A 20745-nucleotide genomic window follows, 5' to 3' on the forward strand; every position below is an offset into this window, starting at 1 on the left:
CAGGGGGAGGTCTCAGAACAGACAAGGTGGTGATTAGGACCAATCACAGTCAGGGGGAGGTCTCAGAATAATGGAGGTTGTGATTAGGACCAATCACAGCCAGGGAGAGTTCTCAGAATAATGGAGGTGTTGATTAGGACCAATCACAGCCAGGGGGAGGTCTCAGAACAGACAAGGTGGTGATTAGGACCAATCACAGTCGGGGGGAGGTCTCAGAACAGACAAGGTGGTGATTAGGACCAGTCACAGTCAGTGGTAGGTCTCAGAATAATGGAGGTGGTGATTAGGACCAATCACAGCCAGGGGGAGGTCTCAGAACAGACAAGGTGGTGATTAGGACCAATCACAGTCAGGGGGAGGTCTCAGAATAATGGAGGTTGTGATTAGGACCAATCACAGCCAGGCAGAGTTCTCAGAATAATGGAGGTGGTGATTAGGACCAATCACAGCCAGGGAGAGTTCTCAGAATAATGGAGGTGGTGATTAGGACCAATCACAGCCAGGGAGAGTTCTCAGAATAATGGAGGTGGTGATTAGGACCAATCACAGCCAGGGAGAGTTCTCAGAATAATGGAGGTGGTGATTAGGACCAATCACAGTCAGGGGGAGGTCTCTATAAATCTTCTCTTTGTATAATAATCAGCTTCATATTACTTCTATCAGTCTGATCTTTCATGTAGAACCTGAAGACTTTCCTAAAGAGTGTTGATCACATTTATCTCCTTTGTTTTATCTCCTACTTTAGATGTACAGCAGAGCTCCATATGGAAGGATGGATATCAGAAAGGAAACAGTGATCGATATCGTAACGGATTGGGAATCGGAGCAGGCGTTTTTGGGATCATAGCTCTGGCTCTTGGTGTAATTTTCGGAATGTTTGCTGGGCCGTGGGTGCGTCTTCTGAGGTTGAGAAGAGAAGATCCCTCAGACAGAAGAAGAGGCGATGTACAGCAGAGCTCGATATGGAAGGATGGACATCAGAAAGGAAACTGTAATGGGTATCAGAAGGGAAGTGAAGATGGATATCGTAACGGATTGGGAATTGGAGCAGTGGTTTTTGGGGTCATAGCTCTGGCTCTTGGTGTAATTCTAGGAATGTTCGGTGGGCCGTGGGTGCGTCGTCTAATGGGCTTGTGTGTCCAGATGTTCAGAGGAAAAGATCCCTCAGACAGAAGAAGAGGCGATCCTTCAGGTGGGTTACAAGCTGAAGACGTAGAAAGTGGTGTTGCCCTGGCCAGAGCTCCCCAGCCACAGCTCTGAAGACTAAACAGCTTCTGTAAGTTGTCTTTTTTCAGTGATTCAGCATCGTCTTCTGGGAAAACTTGAAGAAAAAGAAGCTTGATGTGTTGATCAGCCACTGGGACCGTGTCGGATTTGTCCTGCAACAGTCTCAGTAACTCCTAGACCTCATGAGAGAAGCAGTACTTCAGTCCTCTAATACAGCTGTCTGAAGAACGTTTCTTCAGTAGGTTTTAGTTTGGGATTAGACCAACGCGTTGTGGGATTTCATCAGTAGTGTGTTCAGTGTTATTCAGGGATTAATGGTGAGAATCAGGAGAGAGTGGCTCAGTCCTTCTAACACTGAAATACTTCGTTCTAATCCCACTTCAAATTTCTGTCCGTGTTTAGCTTCAAATATGTAGAAGATCTTTGATCTGGCCTGGAACAGATTGAGGATTCATGGTTTTATTATAAAGTGAGCGCTCAGTATAGCTGCCTGAGTCTCACCCCAGTCCAATCAGCAGCTCAGACACTCAGCTTTCATGCTCTGAAACTGACCCTCCACCCCCAGTAGAGTCAGACAGAACAGAGTGGGACACTGAAGTCCTGTCGTATTGACCGTACTGTGTTCTGCCCAGGACTTCCTCTTTAGGGGGTGTTGTACGGCCATTTGGTGTAACTGTTCAAACCTCGAGAACAGAAATGGAGGTGGCGTCTTAAACCCTTCAGCATTAATACAGTTTAATAATGAATAACAATTAAAACAAACACAATAAATCAAAATAAAACAATTCCCAACAATTATCACAACTTTTCACCAACAGGTGAGGAGGAGGCGAATGGGAAACTGCTGTAGTGTCTCGGCTCTGCTGCTGGTGCTGTGATGTCTTTGACTGTACAAAGATATTTAACCTTCAATTGATTTGATATCAGAAAATGATATTAATGCCACTTAAAACAGAACATACTTTGTTAAAATAAGATGGGAACTAGAGTTTTACTTAAAACATAATTCCATCTTCAAAAAACTTCTGATGAGACGACTCTGCTCCACATACAGTAAACGGTACAAGACATTCTAAACAATTCTTATTTATTTAAACACGTTACACTGGCTGTGGAAAACTGTTCAATTATTTTGCACCTCACAGGTTTAATTTCACTGCTACTGATCCTGATTTTAAGCTTGGCTTTTCGTTGTGTAGTAATTTTCTGTAGTGTGAGATTTTGAGCTGCTGCTTCTTGGTCTTCAGCTGTATGTTCTGAGCAGCTCTTTAACAAAGGCCTTTTTGCTGAACTGTAGCTGCTGTAATGCCAAAGGTCCTTTCAGACCAGAGCGTGTTGAGCTTCCTCTGAATGTAGCTCTGCTTTCAGAGCACAGACAAAGCCTTTAAACACATGAACGCTGGTTATTAACTAAACACTACTGGAATCTACTGGACGCACTGTTATTAAAGATGCTACTGTATATAATATAATGTGCATGTAGGTGAAACGCCTCTAAAAACTCAAGGGACAAAATCCAGAAAGAGGTGGTCTAAAAATGGTGGTATACCTCCATTAAAACAATATTTGTGCCTTTTCCATGTTCAAATGTTTCCTTTCACCTCCTGATGCTGTAATAAACGAGCTAAAAGGAGAACCGGACTCTGATGGTACTAAGACTCTGCTTTAAGTTCGGCTCTTTAGCCTCGTACACTAAACCTGTAGGAGGAAACCTGGGTGTGATCTTAGACTGAGCTCTGTTTAATGGAAACACAGTCGCTAAAGTAGCTTTTTATCATGTGAGAAAAACTGTTAAAGTTCAGCTTTTCTAACTTTTTAGGAGAGACTTTAAAGTCCTGCTGCTGTTTTTAAAGAGCTACATGACCGTAAAGCTCCTGAATGTCTGTTTATGATCTTAGATCTGCAGAATAATCATAACAATCTTGTTTCTTGTGTTACTGTTACACATTATCATCTGTCTGTAAAACACTGTAGAGCTGCCAGTGCATGAAAAATACAGTATGGATAAAATATATTGCATTATTACTATTATTATTATTATTATTACTACAGTGGAAGGGGTTTGTGGGGTTTGTGTGTTTTTAATTTTTGTGTTTCGTGATTGAAACTGATGCACTGTGTTTACACTGGCCTTTACTGTCTGTTTAACTGCTGAGGAAATAAACAAATGGGTGCTAAAACTTCTGCACAAGACTGTTTCAATCTGTCCTACTTCATTAGCATTTCCCACTTTACTAATCAGAAGCCATAAGAAGCAAGAAACTCAGTTCATTCATAAAGCCCAGTGATTTTCAGCCTTGAAGAGCTCCAGCTCTGTTATTGATGCTCGGCTGCAGTGGTTTCTAGAGTTCACGCTGCAATAAAGAAAAATCTCCAATGAGCATCAGTTCCATGCCTTGTTAATGAGAGGTCAGTGGAGAATGGCCAGACTGGTTCCAGCTGACAGAAAAGCTACGTTAACTCAGATAACCACGCTACACAATTAGTGGTGAGAAGAAAAGCATCTCAGGATGCACAAAACATCAAACCCTGAGGTGGATGGGCTGCAACAGCAGAAGACCACGTCAGGTTCCACTTCTGTCAGTCAAGAGTAGAAACCCGAGGCTGTATTCGGCACATACTCAACCAAAACTGGACAGTTGAAGACAAAAAAATGTAGCCTGGTCTGATGAGTCTCGATTTCTGCTGAGGCTCACAGATGGCAGGGTCAGAATTTGGCCCTACACCATGAATCCCTGGACCCAACTTGCTGTGTGTGAGCAGTCCAGGCTGGTGGAGGTGGTGTAATGGGGTAAGGGAACGTTTTCCTGGCCCACTTTGGGCCCAGTAACATTAATTGATCATCGCTTCAGTGCCACAGCTTATTTGAGTATTGTTGCTGACCATGTTTATCCCTTCTTTACCACACTTGTCCATCTTCTAATGGCTACGTCCAGCATGATAATGCACCATGTCATGAAGCAAATGTCTCAAACTGGTTTCATGAACATGACAATGAGTTTAGTGTTATTCAGTGGCTTTCCCACTCATCGGATCTGAATCCAGTGGAACAGCTTTGGGATGTGGTAGAGCAGCAGATTCACAGCATGAACAATCTCCAGGAAATGCACAACACAACTGAGTAAATGTAATTGTTTACTTACTCCTCTGCCTGCGAGTGCATATTTTTGGCAGCCAGGACTTTCTCAGCTAGTGTTTCCTGTCTTCTCTCACAACTCAACTCTACTCTGCACATTGTTCTCAGACCTCCTGTTTATCTTCATGCTGGTCCACCTCCAGCCATGTCTGCTTCTAAGAGTATAAAGATGCCCTAATTTCTGAAAATAAATGAGTGTGTCTGAACACTGAAGCACATGTGTGTGTATCTTGTTCTAGTGCACTCCCGGAGCTCTGACTCAGAACATCCAGACAGAGGGAGGTTAAGGTGGGATCAGAGAAGGAAAGGAAAAGTGTAAAGTCTGTACTAAAGCTCCAGAACATTCAGAGCTCTGGAGCTGGAGGTCTCACCCACACTCAGCGTTCAGCTCACATCACCCCAAACCTCTCTCAGGTACCTTGGCTACCGAACTGCTCCTTTATAAAATTTTACTACTTACCTTCAGAGCCCTGCAGAACCTCACCCTCCTCTACCCCAGAGAACTGCTGAGCTCTTACACCCCCCTCTCCCTCCCTCTCGCTCTCTCAGGTCTTCCTATAATAACTTACTTGCTGTCCCAGCACCAGACTTTCCACTAAGGAGGGACGTCCTTCAATACCACTGACCCCAAACTCTGGAACTCCCTTCCTCAGTCCCTCCGTGACTGCTCTTCTTTCTCCTCCTTCAGATCTGATCTAAAGACTTAGAAATCCGCACTGTTAACGTTGATCTGTGGAGAAGCATTAGCTTTCTGGTTACTGTGAGCTGGAACGCTCAGACAGACTATCAGTGTTACAAACCTCCCAGTACGCTTGATCAGAACAGCCAGAACCTCCACTGAAATACAGAGATGATGGACAATTGATACCCAGTCCCCCAATTTCAAAAAGGCAGTTATGTTTCACGGTTTTACAGAGAGTTTTACATCAAAGGCTGTCTTTATTCTTCATTTCCCACATAGTCACTTTATTTAGGTGCCTTTATACATACAAGCTTAGATTTTGCGAGGGAACCATTTCTGTCGACCCCTGAGGGGCGAAGAGTCTCCGGACTAAATCAGCCACAGCTTCAGTCCAGCTCAGCGCCAGCAGCTACAGTTTCTATACAGTCATTTCTCACATCAGGCCGAGGTTTTTCTCCCGCAGTGGTTTATGAAGTTTATTTTCCAAAATAAAAGTCTTTGTGCATAAAATCTGTTTGGGGAGACTAAACTAGTTAGAGCTTGTGTGCAGGACCGTGATCTGGGGGGTCCGAGGGGGGACAGTGATCTGGGGGGTCCGAGGGGGGACAGTGATCTGGGGGAGCCGAGGGGGACAGTGTTTTGGGGGGGTCCGAGGGGGGACAGTGATGTGGGGGGTCCGAGATCTGGGGGGTCCGAGGGGGGACAGTGATGTGGGGCGTCTCTGCAGCCGCCTTGCGCTTCTCTGTTGATGACTCCAGGCACTCGAATCCCCGCCGAGCCTTCGCCGCCGGGACGCAGTCGGCCTCCAATGCAGCCCCTGAACAGGACACACGTGACCGCCAGCCCGGAAAGACTGGAAGACCGGAAGACTGATCTTGTTTTGGGAATCCTGTGTGTGTGAGGACCTCATGGACACACAGTGAGTACATGACCTGTGTTTTACACCATTAGACCGGTGAATGACCCATACGAGCCGGACCGCAGAGCCGCAGTACCGTCCTTTCAGCTCCGGCCTGACCAGTAACGACTCACACCTGAGGCAGACCGAGATAGCAGAGCTGTGCTTCGGTACTGGAAAGAACTAAAATATCTCCATAAATACAAATAATATGTTAAAATAATGATAATAATAATGAAATAGCTCCTTTCTCATTGTTCTCAAGTCTCACGCTTTGAGCGTGTGACACACGCACCTCAGCGAGTTCACACGCCACACATGCTATTTCTCATTATTGATTTTTTTTTTCTACAAACGAGTCACAGCCACTGGTCACAGCGCTTCTGAGCTCAGAGAAGTTACCCAGTTACTACACCCTATTCAGTGTCAGGCGCGGAGAGCTGTCCGATTCGGTTCTGACTAACACACGTCGGTGAACGGCTGAAGGAGAACGGCACCACTGGAGCCTGACGAGGTCTTAAATGTTCGTTTAGTCAGAGATATTTATAGGGTCTTTCTGGGTATTATAGGGTAGAATAACTCTGGTTTAGTCACCTTAGATCTGTCATGAACATGGACACGTTTTAACCGTTTGTTGTTTATTTAGAATGTCAGGGAAGAAACAGAAGAGCCTTATTTCCTTCTGGGAAAAGGCTCAGAAACCAAAGGCAAGGAAGGCAGATCATGTGACGATGGAAGAGACTGAAATGGCTACTACATCAGGGGAGATAGCAGAGAAGACTTTGGATATAGTGAAAGAGAGAGAAGAGGAGACTATGGAAGAAGAAGAAAGGGTAGAGGTGAATGCAGCAGAAGGTGGAGGGTCAGAAGAAGAGGGCAAAAGTGAAGATGATGGTGCTGAGGTCAGGGTAGTGGCTAACTACCCCCCCCCCCCCCCCCCAAAAAAAAAAAAAAATCTCACTCCCACCAAACCTAAAAACTTGAGAGCCCTGCTGTTATGGGTCATTGTACAGGTCAACCTCTGCTAAACAGGATCAACTCCAAAAAAGCTCATCTGAAAAAATATAAACATCTGTTTAAGATATTAAGTCAAGCTTGTCCAATCCTGGTCCTGGAGATCCACCAAGCTGGAGAGTTTAGATCCACCTCCCTAGCTCTGATAGTCAGACGCTGCTGTAGGCACTGCAGATCTTTCTTAGCTGGATCGGGTGACTTAGATTAGGGGTGAAGCTAAACTCTGCTGAGACACAGATCTCCAGAACCAGGACTGAGCTCCCCTACTTCACTTGAGTTTAATGGATTGCAGCTGCTCAGGAAATGAATTCCAGGGCTTTGGGCCTCAGTACTGATTGCTACCAGAGGACCAAAGTGCCTGAGAACAAACACATCTGACCATCACGTCATTAACGTAGAGCCTGGCCAGACCAGGAAGACGTTTAAAACCAGTAAAGAGTTTAGAAATGAACTCTGAAAGACGCTGGGAACCAGTGGACTGATGGGCGTTCTGGTGTAATGTGGTCCCTGCTTCCACTTCAGTCCAAGTTCAGTGCTGCTGCTCAGTGCTGGATGCTGCCTCAGTGAGCTGTGACTCAGGTTTAGATGTTCATCAATGTCCTGATCTGTCTGTTTGTGATGTGAAGGTCATGAGAATGTAGTAAATCTGAGACACAGTATAATAACACACTGAATACGGAGAAGAGCCGCCCTGCAGAACAGAACGGCTTCGGTCCAGTTGCAGTTTTGTGTTGAACATTTGCTGCATATTTGAATTTCTCTACTCGATTTCACATGAAATTAATGTGCAAAATGCTGAAACCTGCATTTCCCCTCCTGAGAAGAAGAGAACAAATAAGCAGATATCATCAATGTAACTGTGGTTCTCTAAAGGAGTAGAGGGTAGCTAGGATAGAGGGGAGATGATGCAGATGCCTGTAACCTTTTCTGCCATCGTCTCAGTGATAAAACTCAAACTGTTTAATTGGGTTCTCTGCATTTTAGCTTTTAAGTTATGTTGCCATTCTGTGAAGCTCAGAAACAATATAAAGCCGGCAAAATGGGCACAGGAATAAGGTGGAGAGTAAGTTCTGTTCTGGAAATGTCAGAGAGGCTTGGAGGGGATTAACCAGCGGGAAAGAGACTAAATACCCACTACAGCATCGTCCAGCAGGCTGGCTGAGGACGTAACTATCTAATGTAGCAGATTTGATCAGATCAGCCTAAATGATGGACTTACATCATTAATGAGTCTGTGGAATTCTCCTGAAGGCCAGTCTGGACCTGGTACTGATGGTGTGTTTGTGTGTCTGTAGGTCAGTCATGAAGTCCTGCAGTCGTGATCTCTGTGTCCTGATCCTGATCGTTATCTCTATGTTCACTACTGGTCAGTACTGCACTATCACTCCTTTAAGACGTTCTCAAAGATTTACAGCGGGGTCTCAGAACAGACAAGGTGGTCATTAGTACCTTAACTTATATATGATCTACTAGGTACAAACCCTTTATAAACAGTGTACTAACTGATTAAAAACCTTTTCTAGAGATGCACACTAGAGAATTTACTTATAAACAGGGTCTACTAACGTGGTCTATGAATATGCGTTATAGTGTTTTATATAAAATGGCATATTTTATATAGCACATCATTCACGTTCAAAATCTGAAGATCACAGGAAACAAGTACTGTGGTCTAAATGAAAATATGAGTGCAGGTCCAAACAGGAGAAAATCAGCCACAGTATGTTTAGGCCCATGCTAGACTAAACAAACATGATCTTCATCTGGAATTATAAACGTCTGTTAAGCATGAATTCCTCATATTTTCTGGAATTTAGTGACAAACTAGCTGTTAATACAGTGAAGAGAGAGAAATTCTTCAAATGAACACACATCATATTTTAATATTTGTTCTAAGAAACATGAACAGAAACAGTATAAATAACAATATTTAAAAAAATATTTAAAAAAAAAAATCAGGCTCCTGCTAAAAAACGTGTTCCAGCACCTCAAACTAACGGCTGTAGTACTTTGACTGGTTGGCAGTTACAGCTTCAAACTGTCAAAGGCAAGAAATCATTTTCTTTTTTCATCATTGTGGTTTGAACTTTCAACAATTCATTTAGCTTCTTTCAACTATAAGAAGAATTAGAGATTTCCTTTTTAATCAAACAGACTCTTTATGTTCCTTTTGTATTTTTCAGGGTCTGAATCAGTGAATGGTCCAGTGAAGGTGAAGCTTCATGACTCTGCTACTCTGCCCTGCCCTGAGAGATGCTCTGGTTTAGCGAGATGGACTGTGTTCCACAAACGCAGTGACACTCTGGCTGAGTGTGATCAGACTTCATGTAGATCAGTGAAGGAGGGATATCAGATGATCCATGATCAGTACCTGAAGGAGAATCTCTCTCTCATCATCACTGACGCTGATTTCAGTAAGAGAGGCTGGTACACGTGTGACTGTGCCAGCAAGGACGTCTGTGATGTTCATCTACAGATTGAGTGTAAGTGTCCAGCTGTTTTCCTCACTGATAGAACAGATTTACATTATTTGACGTTACAGATCAGATCTGCACAGAATTCAGGATGTTTCTGATTGTTTTTCTCTCAGCCTTGAACACTACAGTTGAGATGATGGCCAGTAAATCTCTGATCCTAAGGGTGGACATATCAAATGCAGTGGACGTGATTTATAACAGCACAGGTACACCTGGACCATCCAGTGGTCAGATCTGTACAGTGGATGGACCCTCACTACAGTGTAAACCTGAATACACACAGAGATCATCACTCACATCTGGTGTTGAGCTGAGAAGAATGACTCCATCTGACAGTGGAGTTTATACTGTAATGGACAGCAGGAATAAAGAGGTCATTCACACCTACACAGTGACCGTCCAAGGTATGATTTCAGGGTTTTTCTTTCTCCAAAGTGCATTTAGATGTTTAACAGCATTCGCCATGTTTTACCAGGCACTGATTTCTGTACTGATGTGCTGCTGGTGGTGAACTGAACTGAATTAAGCTGGCAGTGCAAATCAATAAAGAAATGAAACTGAACTACCATCAGGCCTGCTGTGGAGATCTCAGAACTAAGGAGCTGTGATTAGGACCAACCACAGTCAGAGGGAGGTCTCAGAATAATGGAGGGGGTGATTAGGACCAATCACAGTCAGGGGGAGGTCTCAGAACAATGGAGGTGGTGATTAGGACCAACCACAGTCAGGGGGAGGTCTCAGAATAATGGAGGGGGTGATTAGGACCAACCACAGTCAGGGGGAGGTCTCAGAACAATGGAGGTGGTGATTAGAACCAATCCCAGTCAGGGGAGGTCTGAGAACAAACATGGTGGTGATTAGGACCAATCCCAGTCAGGGGAGGTCTCAGAACAGACAAGTTGGTGATTAGGACCAATCACATTCAGGGGGAGGTCTCAGAATAATGGAGGTGGTTATTAGGACCAATCACAGTCAGGGGGAGGTCTCAGAATAATGGAGGTGGTGATTAGGACCAATCACAGTCAGGGGAAGGTCTCAGAATAATGGAGGTGGTGATTAGGACCAATCACAGTCAGGGGGAGGTCTCAGAATAATGAAGGTCGTGATTAGGACCAATCACAGCCAGGGGAGGTCTCAGAATAATGGAGGTCTCTACAAATCTTCTCTTTGTATAATAATCAGCTTCATATTACTTCTATCAGTCTGGTCTTTCATGTAGAACCTGAAGACTTTCCTAAAGAGTGTTGATCACATTTATCTCCTACTTTAGATGTACAGCAGAGCTCCATATGGAAGGATGGATATCAGAAAGGAAACAGTGATGGGTATCAGAAGGGAAGTGAAGATGGATATCGTAACGGATTGGGAATCGGAGCAGGCGTTTTTGGGATCATAGCTCTGGCTCTTGGTGTAATTTTCGGAATGTTTGCTGTGCCGCGGGTGCGTCTTCTGAGGTTGAGAAGAGAAGATCCCTCAGAAAGAATAGGAGACGATCCCGCAGGTGAGCGACAAGCTGAAGATGTGGACAGTGGTGTTGCCCTGGCCAGAGCTTGCTAGACAGAATTCTGAAGACTAAACAGCTTCTGTAAGTTCTCTTTTTTAAGACATTCAACGTCATCTTCTGGAAAAAACTTGAAGAAAAAGAAGCTTGATGTGATGATCAGCCACACGGACCATGTCGGATTTGTCCTGTTACAGTCTCAGTAACTCCTAAACCTCATGAGAGAAGCAGTACTTCACTGCTCTAAAACAGCTGTCAAGATCTTAGATCTGCAGAATAATCATAACAATCTTGTTTCTTGTGTTACTGTTACACATTATCATCTGTCTGTAAAACACTGTAGAGCTGCCAGTGCATGAAAAATACAGTATGGATAAAATATATTGCATTATTATTATTATTATTATTATTATTAGAGTGGAAGGGGTTTGTAGGGTTTAAATTTTTGTGTTTCGTGATTGAAACTGATGCACTGTGTTTACACTGGTCTTTACTGTCTGTTTAACTGCTGAGGAAATAAACAAATGGGTGCTGAAACTTCTGCACAAGACTGTTTCAATCTGTCCTACTTCATTAGCATTTCCCACTTTACTAATCAGAAGCCATAAGAAGCAAGAAACTCAGTTCATTCATAAAGCCCAGTGATTTTCAGCCTTGAAGAGCTCCAGCTCTGTTATTGATGCTCGGCTGCAGCGGTTTCTAGAGTTCACGGTGCAATAAAGAAAAATCTCCAATGAGCATCAGAACCACTCATCGGATCTGAATCCAGTGGAACAGCTTTGGGATGTGGTAGAGCAGCAGATTCACAGCCTGAACAATCTCAAGGAAATGCACAACACAACTGAGTAAATGTAATTGTTTACTTACTCCTCTGCCTGCGAGTGCATATATTTGGCAGCCAGGACTTTCTCAGCCAGTGTTTCCTGTCCTCTCACAACTCAACTCTACTCTGCACATTGTTCTCAGACCTCCTGTTTATCTTCATGCTGGCCCACCGCCAGGCATGTCTGCTTCTAAGAGTACAAAGATGCCCTAATTTCTGAAAATAAATGAGTGCGTCTGAACACTGAAGCACGTGTGTGTGTATGTGTGTGTGTGTGTGTGTGTGTGTGTGTCTTGTTCTAGCGCACTCCTGGAGCTCTGACGGAGAACATCCAGACAGAGGGAGGTTAAGGTGGGATCAGAGAAGGAAAGGAAAAGTGTAAAGTCTGTACTAAAGCTCCAGAACATTCAGAGCTCTGGAGCTGGAGGTCTCACCCACACTCAGCGTTCAGCTCACATCACCCCAAACCTCTCTCAGGTACCCTGGCTACCGGACCGGTCCTTTATAAAATTTTACTACTTACCTTCAGAGCCCTGCAGAACCTCACCCTCCTCTACCCCAGAGAACTGCTGAGCTCTTACACCCCCCTCTCCCTCCCTCTCGCTCTCTCAGGTCTTCCTATAATAACTTACTTGCTGTCCCAGCACCAGACTTTCCACTAAGGAGGGACGTCCTTCAATACCACTGCCCCCAAACTCTGGAACTCCCTTCCTCAGTCCCTCCGTGACTGCTCTTCTTTCTCCTCCTTCAGATCTGATCTAAAGACTTAGAAATCCACACTGTTAACGTTGATCTGTGGAGAAGCATTAGCCTTCTGGTTACTGTGAGCTGGAACGCTCAGACAGACTATCAGTGTTACAAACCTCCCAGTACGCTTGATCAGAACAGCCAGAATCTCCACTGAAATACAGAGATGATGGACAATCGATACCCAGTCCCCCAATTTCAAAAAGGCAGTTATGTTTCACGGTTTTACCTGAAAGAGAGTTTTACATCAAAGGCTGTCTTTATTCTTCATTTCCCACATAGTCACTTTATTTAGGTGCCTTTATACATACAAGCTTAGATTTTGCGAGGGAACCATTTCTGTCGACCCCTGAGGGGCTCCGTACCGTCTCCACAGCAGAACCACAGATATCCATTCCGAGATGCTGCGCTGTCTGTTGTTCTCTGTGAGGCGATACGTCTGCAGCGCCGCCATGTTGGAGCGGTCAGGATCCGGCTGTGAACAGATTCACTTGTACTGAGAGGCGAAGAGTCTCTGGACTAAATCAGCCACAGCTTCAGTCCAGCTCAGCGCCAGCAGCTACAGTTTCTATACAGTCATTTCTCACATCAGGCCGAGGTTTTTCTCCCGCAGTGGTTTATGAAGTTGATTTTCCAAAATAAAAGTCTTTGTGCATAAAATCTGTTTTGGGAGACTAAACTAGTTAGAGCTTGTGTGCAGGACCGTGATCTGGGGGGTCCGAGGGGGGACCCTCGGCCGTGCGCTACTCTGTTGATGCCTCCAGGTACTCAAATCCCCGCCGAGCCTTCGCCGCCGGGACGCGGTCGGCCTCCAATGCAGCCCTTGAACAGGACACACGTGACCGCCACCCCGGAAAGACTGGAAGACCGGAAGACTGATCTTGTTTTGGGAATCCTGTGTGTCATTTCGGGAATCCTGTGTGTCGTTTCGGGAATCCTGTGTGTCGTTTCGGGAATCCTGTGGGTGTGAGGACCTCATGGACACACAGTGAGTACATGAACTTTGTTTTACACCATTAGACCGGTGAATGACCCATACGAGCCGGACCGCAGAGCCGCAGTACCGTCCTTTCAGCTCCGCCCTGACCAGTAACGACTCACACCTGAGGCAGACCGAGATAGCAGAGCTGTGCTCCGGTACTGAAAAGAACTAAAATATCTCCATAAATACAAATAATATGTTAAAATAATGATAATAATAATGAAATAGCTCCTTTCTCATTGTTCTCAAGTCTCACGCTTTGAGCGTGTGACACACGCACCTCAGCGAGTTCACATGCCACACATGCTATTTCTCATTCTTGATTTTTTTTTTCTACAAACGAGTCACAGCCACTGGTCACAGCGCTTCTGTGCTCAGAGAAGTTACCCAGTTACTACACCCTATTCAGTGTCAGGCGCGGAGAGCTGTCCGATTCGGTTCTGACTAACACACGTCGGTGAACGGCTGAAGGAGAACGGCACCACTGGAGCCTGACGAGGTTTTAAATGTGCCTTTAGTCAGAGATTAGTCAGAGATATTTATAGGGTCTTTCTGGGTATTATAGGGTAGAATAACTCTGGTTTAGTCACCTTAGATCTGTCATGAACATGGACACGTTTTAACCGTTTGTTGTTTATTTAGAATGTCAGGGAAGAAACAGAAGAGCCTCATTTCCTTCTGGGAAAAGGCTCAGAAACCAAAGGCAAGGAAGGCAGATAATGTGACGATGGAAGAGACTGAAATGGCTACTACATCAGGGGAGATAGCAGAGAAGACTTTGGATATAGTGAAAGAGAGAGAAGAGGAGACTATGGAAGAAGAAGAAAGGGTAGAGGTGAATGCAGCAGAAGGTGGAGGGTCAGAAGAAGAGGGCGCAAGTGAAGATGATGGTGCTGAGGTCAGGGTAGTGGCTAACTACCCCCCCCCCCCCCCCCCCACCCAAAAAAAAAAAAATCTCACTCCCACCAAACCTAAAAACTTGAGAGCCCAGCTGTTATGGGTCATTGTACAGGTGAACCTCTGCTAAACAGGATCAACTCCAAAAAAGCTCATCTGAAAAAATCTAAACATCTGTTTAAGATATTAAGTGAAGCTTGTCACATCCTGGTCCTGGAGATCCACCAAGCTGGAGAGTTTAGATCCACCTCCCTAGCTCTGATAGTCAGACGCTGCTGTAGGCACTGCAGATCTTTCTTAGCTGGATCAGGTGACTTAGATTAGGGGTGAAGCTAAACTCTGCTGAGACACAGATCTCCAGAACCAGGACTGAGCTCCCCTACTTCACTTGAGCTTAATGGATTGCAGCTGCTCAGGAAATGAATTCCAGGCCTTTGGGCCTCAGTACTGATTGCTACCAGAGTGCCTGAGAACAAACACATCTGACCATCACGTCATTAACGTAGAGCCTGGCCAGACCAGGAAGACGTTTAAAACCAGTAAGGAGTTTAGAAATGAACTCTGAAAGACGCTGGGAACCAGTGGACTGATGGGAGTTCTGGTGTAATGTGGTCCCTGCTTCCACTTCAGTCCAAGTTCAGTGCTGCTGCTCAGTGCTGGATGCTGCCTCAGTGAGCTGTGACTCAGGTTTAGATGTTCATCAATGTCCTGATCTGTCTGTTTGTGATGTGAAGGTCATGAGAATGTAGTAAATCTGAGACACAGTATAATAACACACTGAATACGGAGAAGAGCCGCCCTGCAGATCAGAACGGCTTCGGTCCAGTTGCAGTTTTGTGTTGAACATTTGCTGCATATTTGAATTTCTCTACTCGATTTCACATGAAATTAATGTGCAAAATGCTGAAACCTGCATTTCCCCTCCTGAGAAGAAGAGAACAAATAAGCAGATATCATCAATGTAACTGTGGTTCTCTAAAGGAGTAGAGGGTAGTTAGGATAGAGGGGAGATGAAGCAGATGCCTGTAACCTTTTCTGCCATCGTCTCAGTGATAAAACTCAAACTGTTTAATTGGGTTCTCTGCATTTTAGCTTTTAAGTTATGTTGCCATTCTGTGAAGCTCAGGAACAATATAAAGCCGGCAAAATGGGCACAGGAATAAGGTGGAGAGTAAGTTCTGTTCTGGAAATGTCAGAGAGGCTTGGAGGGGATTAACCAGCGGGAAAGAGACTAAATATCCACTACAGCATGATCCAGCAGGCTGGCTGAGGACGTAACTATCTAATGTAGCAGATTTGATCAGATCAGCCTAAATGATGGACTTACATCATTAATGAGTCTGTGGAATTCTCCTGAAGGCCAGTCTGGACCTGGTACTGATGGTGTGTTTGTGTGTCTGTAGGTCAGTCATGAAGTCCTGCAGTCGTGATCTCTGTGTCCTGATCCTGATCGTTATCTCTATGTTCACTACTGGTCAGTACTGCACTATCACTCCTTTGTGACGTTCTCGAAAATTTTACAGCGGGGTCTCAGAACAGACAAGGTAGTGATTAGGACCAATCACAGTCAGGGGGAGGTCTCAGAACAGACAAGGTGGTCATTAGGACCTTAAATTATATATGATCTACTAGGTACAAACCGTTTATAAACAGTGTATTAACTGATTAAAAACCTTTTCTAGAGATGCACACTAGAGAATTTACTTATAAACAGGGTCTACTAACGTGGTCTATGAATATGCGTTATAGTGTTTTATATAAAATGGTATATTTTATATAGCACATCATTCACGTTCAAAATCTGAAGATCACAGGAAACAAGTACTGTGGTCTAAATGAAAATATGAGTGCAGGTCCAAACAGGAGAAAATCAGCCACAGTATGTTTAGGCCCATGCTAGACTAAACAAACATGATCTTCATCTGGAATTATAAACGTCTGTTAAGCATGAATTCCTCATATTTTCTGGAATTTAGTGTCAAACTAGCTGTTAATACAGTGAAGAGAGAGAAATTCTTCAAATGAACACACATCATATTTTAATATTTGTTCTAAGAAACATGAACAGAAACAGTATAAATAACAATATTTAAAGAAAAAAATCAGGCTCCTGCTAAAAAACGTGTTCCAGCACCTCAAACTAACGGCTGTAGTACTTTGACTGGTTGGCAGTTACAGCTTCAAACTGTCAAAGGTAAGAAATCATTTTCTTTTTTCATCATTGTGGTTTGATGTCGGCCTTTTCCCCTCAGTAAACTGTACTACGTTCTCCAGGGTTACCAGGGTCCTTCTGCTGGACCTGTAATTTTATCGTCCTCCATCCTTTTTTAGAAACAAGTGTTGAGTTTTTCTGGCTGTTTGTGTTTTTGACTGTCCATCTTCTCCCCAGATGCAGTTCTTTACTGATTAAATTAAATTCTTCTCTGATATCTCCCACTGCATCGCTCCATTCATCACTCCATTCATCACTCCATTCATATTCCTTCAATGGTCTGTAATGCTCCAGTACCATTTGCAGACGAGCAGCTCCATATCATGATGCTCGTATCTTTCTAGTTTACGCTCCACCTTTCTTTCTCCAAACATAATGAGTTCTGAATTATTAATAATAATAATAATTAATAATAATAATCATTAACAAAGAGTTCTGTATTTGTTTCATCTGAATATAAAACTATTAAAAGTTTCAGAACATTGTTCTTGATAAAGGCTCCTGTGGAGCAGAGGAGTTGTGTGTGGGGGGTGTAGACTTTCTGTAAAAGTCTGAATTTTAGACCTGCTTCTGAATTTTACTGAACCAGCCAGTTAGCCTTTTAGCCACCTGCTGACCTCATCTAGTTACAGAGAACAGGAAGTGTAAGTGAAGCTGAACAGAGCCTGTTTAGTTTATTCAGTTTAGATCCACAGAGACAATCACCAGTTCTGTAAATGTACCAGTTTAGCTCATTTGACATGTAGTGCCTGGTCCCCTGTTACCAACCAGTGATGTTCAGCTGGAGATTCTTAGTTCGGCTGCGTTTTATAGACATTAATTTCAGCAATTTTCAACTTTCAGCAATTCATTTAGCTTCTTTTAACTTTAAGAAGAATTAGAGATTTCCTTTTTAATCAAACAGACTCTTTATGTTCCTTTTATATTATTCAGGGTCTGTATCAGCTGTTGGTCCAGTGAAGGTGAAGCTTCATGACTCTGCTACACTGTCCTGCTCTGAGAGATGCTCTGGTTTAGCGAGATGGACTGTGTTCCACAAACGCAGTGACACTCTGGCTGAGTGTGATCAGACTTCATGTAGATCAGTGAAGGAGGGATATCAGATGATCCATGATCAGTACCTGAAGGGGAATCTCTCTCTCATCATCACTGACGCTGATTTCAGTAAGAGAGGCTGGTACACGTGTGACTGTGCCAGCAAGGACGTCTGTGATGTTCATCTACAGATTGAGCGTAAGTGTCCAGCTGTTTTCCTCACTGATAGAACAGATTTACATTATTTGATGTTACAGATCAGATCTGCACAGAATTCAGGATGTTTCTGATTGTTTTTCTCTCAGCCTTGAACACTACAGTTGAGATGATGTCCAGTAAATCTCTGATCCTAAGGGTGGACGTATCAGATGCAGTGGACGTGATTTATAACAGCACAGGTACACCTGGACCATCCAGTGGTCAGATCTGTACAGTGGATGGACCCTCACTACAGTGTAAACCTGAATACACACAGAGATCATCACTCACATCTGGTGTTGAGCTGAGAAGAATGACTCCATCAGACAGTGGAGTTTATACTGTAATGGACAGCAGGAATAAAGAGGTCATTCACACCTACACAGTGACCGTCCAAGGTATGATTTCAGTCTTTTTCTTTCTCCAAAGTGCATTTAGTGTTTTAACAGCATTCGCCATGTTTTACCAGGCACTGTTTCTGTACTGATGTGCTGCTGGTGGTGAACTGAACTGAATTGAGCTGGCAGTGCAAATCAATAAAGAAATGAAACTGAACTACCATCAGGCCTGCTGTGGAGATCTCAGAACTAAGGAGCTGTGATTAGGACCAACCGCAGTCAGGGGGAGGTCTCAGAATAATGGAGGGGGTGATTAGGACCAACCACAGTCAGGGGGAGGTCTCAGAACAATGGAGGTGGTCATTAGGACCAATCCCAGTCTGGGGAGGCCTGAGAACAAACGTGGTGGTGATTAGGACCAATCCCAGTGAGGGGAGGTCTGAGAACAAACGTGGTGATTAGGACCAATCACAGCCAGGGGAGGTCTCAGAATAATGGAGGTCTCTACAAATCTTCTGTTTGTATAATAATCAGCTTCATATTAGTTCTATCAGTCTGATCTTTCATGTAGAACCTGAAGACTTTCCTAAAGAGTGTTGATCACACTTATCTCCTTTGTTTTATCTCCTAATTTAGATGTACAGCAGAGCTCGATATGGAAGGATGGATATCAGAAAGGAAACAGTGATGGGTATCAGAAGGGAAGTGAAGATGGATATCGTAACGGATTGGGAATTGGAGCAGGGGTTTTTGGGGTCATAGCTCTGGCTCTTGGTGTAATTCTAGGAATGTTCGGTGGGCCGTGGGTGCGTCGTCTAATGGGCTTGTGTGTCCAGATGTTCAGAGGAAAAGATCCCTCAGACAGAAGAAGAGGCGATCCTTCAGGTGGGTTACAAGCTGAAGACGTAGAAAGTGGTGTTGCCCTGGCCAGAGCTCCTCAGCCAGAGCTCTGAAGACTAAACAGCTTCTGTAAGTTCACTTTTTCAGAAATTCAACGTCATCTTCTGGGAAAACTTGAAGAAAAAGAAGCTTGATGTGATGATCAGCCACAGGGACCATGTCGGATTTGTCCTGTTACAGTCTCAGTAACTCCTAGACCTCATGAGAGAAGCAGTACTTCAGTCCTCTAAAACAGCTGTCTGAAGAACGTTTCTTCAGTAGGTTTTAGTTTGGGATTAGACCAACGCGTTGTGGGATTTCATCAGTAGTGTGTTCAGTGTTATTCAGTGATTAATGGTGAGAATCAGGAGAGAGTGGCTCAGTCCTTCTAACACTGAAATACTTCGTTCTAATCCCACTTCAAATTTCTGTCCGTGTTTAGCTTCAAATATGTAGAAGATCTTTGATCTTGCCTGGAACAGATTGAGGATTCATGGTTTTATTATAAAGTGAGCGCTCAGTATACCTGCCTGAGTCTCACCCCAGTCCAATCAGCAGCTCAGACACTCAGCTTTCATGCTCTGATACTGACCCTCCACCCCCAGTAGAGTCAGACAGAACAGAGTGGGACACTGAAGTCCTGTCGTATTGACCGTACTGTGTTCTGCCCAGGACTTCCTCTTTAGGGGGTGTTGTACGGCCATTTGGTGTAACTGTTCAAACCTCGAGAACAGAAATGGAGGTGGCGTCTTAAACCCTTCAGCATTAATACAGTTTAATAATGAATAACAATTAAAACAAAGACAGGGTACTTGTGTACCCTGCCCGGAACAGGGTTACCGGGGCCCCACCCTGGAGCCAGGCCTGGGGGAGGGGCTCGCCAGCGAGCGTCTGGTGGCCGGGCATTTACTCATGGTGCCCGGCCGGGCCCAGCCCGAAGGAGTTACATGAGTCCCCCCTCCCATCGACCCACCACCAATGGGAGGGGCAGTAGTAGGGGTTCGGTGCGTTGTGGATCGGGCAGTGTCCAAAGGCGTGGGCCTTGGCGTTCTGATCCTCGGTTGCTGAAATTGGCTTTTGGAACTTGGAACTCTCCCTGAGAGATAGGGTGAGAAGTTCAGTCATCCGGGAGGGACTCGGAGTAGAGCCGCTGCTTCTTCACGTCGAGAGGAGCCAGCTGAGGTGGTTCGGGCATCTGGTTAGGATGCCTCCTGGACGCCTCCCTCGGGAGGTGTCACAGGCGAGTCCACCTGGGAGGAGACCCCGGGGAAGACCCAGGACACGCTGGCGCGACTATATCGCCCAGCTGGCCTGGGAGCGCCTCGGAATCCCCCTTGGAGAGCTTGTGGAAGTGGCTGGGGAAAGGGAGGTCTGGGCTTCATTGCTTAGGATGCTGCCCCCGCGACCCGAACCCCGGAGAAGCGGAAGATAATGGATGGATGGATGGATGGACAAAGACAGTAAATCAAAATAAAACAATTCCCAACAATTCTCACAACTTTTCACCAACAGGTGAGGAGGAGGCGAATGGGAAACTGCTGTAGTGTCTCGGCTCTGCTGCTGGTGCTGTGATGTCTTTGACTGTACAAAGATATTTAACCTTTAATTGATTTGATATCAGAAAATGTTATTAATGCCACTTAAAACAGAACATACTTTGTTAAAATAAGATGGGAACTAGAGTTTTACTTAAAACATA

At 44.6% G+C, this 20745-nt stretch overlaps 2 protein-coding genes across 2 annotated transcripts in view; both read left to right on the top strand.

Annotated features, from left to right (window-relative positions):
• LOC119261787 overlaps nt 1–11006 on the top strand; it is a 58861-nt gene extending 47855 nt beyond the window's left edge. Inside the window, exons 4-5 of the mRNA XM_037531525.1 lie at nt 9548–9838; nt 10705–11006. Of these exons, the coding sequence (XP_037387422.1) occupies nt 9548–9838; nt 10705–10991 (578 nt within the window). The 3' untranslated portion in view covers nt 10992–11006. The remainder of the gene's footprint in view (nt 1–9547; nt 9839–10704) is intronic.
• Nucleotides 11007–14214: 3208 nt separating this feature from the next.
• On the top strand, nt 14215–19847 carry LOC119261804. The gene is made up of 4 exons (XM_037531542.1): nt 14215–14365; nt 17530–17829; nt 17937–18227; nt 18804–19847. Exons 1-4 carry the CDS (start codon nt 14215–14217, stop codon nt 19118–19120), a joined length of 1059 nt encoding a protein of 352 aa, XP_037387439.1. The 3' UTR covers nt 19121–19847.
• The last annotated feature ends 898 nt before the right edge of the window (nt 19848–20745 follow it).

The sequence above is a fragment of the Pygocentrus nattereri genome, chromosome 20 (assembly GCF_015220715.1).
Source record: "Pygocentrus nattereri isolate fPygNat1 chromosome 20, fPygNat1.pri, whole genome shotgun sequence".
NCBI classification, from domain to species: domain Eukaryota; kingdom Metazoa; phylum Chordata; class Actinopteri; order Characiformes; family Serrasalmidae; genus Pygocentrus; species Pygocentrus nattereri.

What these genes read in the sequence shown, in the direction of transcription:
- LOC119261804 (XM_037531542.1), top strand. Translation starts at nt 14,215, where the DNA reads ATGGAAGAGACTGAAATGGCTACTACATCAGGGGAGATAGCAGAGAAG. An exon ending in GTCAGAAGAAGAGGGCGCAA is followed by an intron (nt 14,366 to 17,529) that starts GTGAAGATGATG and finishes TATATTATTCAG; the next exon opens with GGTCTGTATCAGCTGTTGGT. An exon ending in TGTTCATCTACAGATTGAGC is followed by an intron (nt 17,830 to 17,936) that starts GTAAGTGTCCAG and finishes TTTTTCTCTCAG; the next exon opens with CCTTGAACACTACAGTTGAG.